Consider the following 1,929-nt stretch of genomic DNA (forward strand, 5'->3'; position numbering starts at 1 on the left):
ATATATATATATATATATATATACATATATATACAGGGTGTCCCAAAAGTCAGTGATGCACAAGTCAAGAGGGTTTACATCAACAAACCGATGACCCTGGGGCAAGTGAAGGAGAACATCAATAGAGAAATCAGAGAAGTGGAGTCTGAAACTCTTGAGTTATGGTGCAAGTTTTGGAAAGGGCACAGGCATGCGAAACCGAAAATGGCTGCCATTTAAGCGATGCTATTTTTCATGTCATGTAGTAGTGTTGCAAAATTTGACTCATGCGTATTAATTTCCATTATGTCCTTTATACTGTATCAAAATTTCATGCATTTATTTGTAAAGCTAAGGAAGTTATTAAAAATTGAAACCCACCACTGACTTTTGGGACACCCTGTATATATGGTGTCCAGTAGTAGAATGCCTGTCATATTTATAGGTCACGTGTGCGACCAAGCCATGTTCCAATGTCTACTTTCTGTTTTTTTTTCAGACGCTAGAACGTGATTTGAGAACGCTTCTGATTATTGGTTTCTGGCAGGTTCAGTGACTACGCAGATTCCCTCTCCTAGCCTCGGATCCAATTCTGCCAACCGAGCACCATTCTGTCAATCACGTTTCTGATATGGCTGTATTGCTAACGACGCCACATTGCTTATGACATTTTCAAAAAAACCTTTTCTGAAATTTCAACCTTGTCATGACATTTTATTATCCTCTGTTGCTACTGTTGCAACATTGGTTTCGTCTTGCTATTCAGAATTAACTTCATACTAATGACGTTTTGTTTTGAATCCAATGTTGTCTTGGCAAAGGTTACAAATTCATTTTTTAAAGAATTACCTTATCAGAGTCATATGCAAACACTGTCTTTTCAATGGCATATCTGTTTAGCTTCAGGTTAGTCGTGATCGAGCAGAACTTTGATCAAAGGTATTCTAGCCATGATCGTCCCAACTTTTATTTCAGACATTGTGTATACAAGAATACGTCACCCAATGTGTCCTTCCTTTTTCTGTTTTCTTTTAAGATGTTGCGGTATGATTTGAGGGAGGTTTGTTATTTCTAGCACGATGAGCAATTACATAGGGGTTCCCTTAATCACACACACACATACACACATTTCCCTATGCATTTAAAAATCATGAACCACATATGTCTGTAGTTAATATCGGGTTTGTGATAATGTCTTACGTTTACTTAAGCAAAATATTTAGGAGGCCTTGTATAAAGGGACTTTTTACTAATTTTGTATCAAGGTATTTCAATTTCGAGTCAGCTTTATAGAAGTTCCAAGTAGTCAAGGTTTGGATGCTTCCTGTGCAGCACAAATTTTCTTCATTTGAGGCATCCAGTGGAAAATATGATTTTCACATGATGAACATTGAGTTGCTTTATATCTACTATTTGTTTGCAACAGATCACCACCACCACCACCACCACTTATACGACTCAATGCCAGCACAAACCAGCCAGCTTTGACTGCCTTTATGCAAATATTCTAACAACGATTTAGGTGTAGTTTGTTACATTTAACTCGAGTCGAAAATTCTGGTACAATGCACCGCTTCTTAATGTAACACGAAATTATATATATCTATATACACATACATAAAAACTGTAGTCTGCATGTATGTACTTACGTTGTTTATGCTGTTCATCCAGTATGAAAGATGTGTAAACGTTGAAGGGTTTGTCACATCGTACACCAGAACAATACCCTGTGAAAAAAGTAAATAAAAGAAAGCTTACAATGATTGTCTAGAATAATTTATGAAGAACTATAGACATCGGTTCGGTGATTATGTGAATAAGGGGTCCAACGTAGGTCATATATCAGCGTGTAAATCCTTATATATGTATGTATATATATATATATATTATTTTGTGTATGTATGTGTGTATATATATATATATATATATATATATATATATATATATATA

The 1,929-nt window shown here is 35.5% G+C and overlaps 1 protein-coding gene across 1 annotated transcript in view; it reads right to left on the reverse strand.

Annotated features, from left to right (window-relative positions):
* The window catches only part of LOC106876381 (ras-related protein Rab-13), a 44,812-nt gene that overhangs the window by 5,551 nt on the left and 37,332 nt on the right, over positions 1-1,929 (reverse strand). Inside the window, exon 5 of the mRNA XM_014924894.2 lies at positions 1,629-1,706. Coding sequence (XP_014780380.1) covers positions 1,629-1,706 — 78 coding nt within the window. The remainder of the gene's footprint in view (positions 1-1,628; positions 1,707-1,929) is intronic.

The sequence above is a fragment of the Octopus bimaculoides genome, chromosome 14 (assembly GCF_001194135.2).
Source record: "Octopus bimaculoides isolate UCB-OBI-ISO-001 chromosome 14, ASM119413v2, whole genome shotgun sequence".
Classification (NCBI taxonomy): Eukaryota; Metazoa; Mollusca; class Cephalopoda; order Octopoda; family Octopodidae; genus Octopus; species Octopus bimaculoides.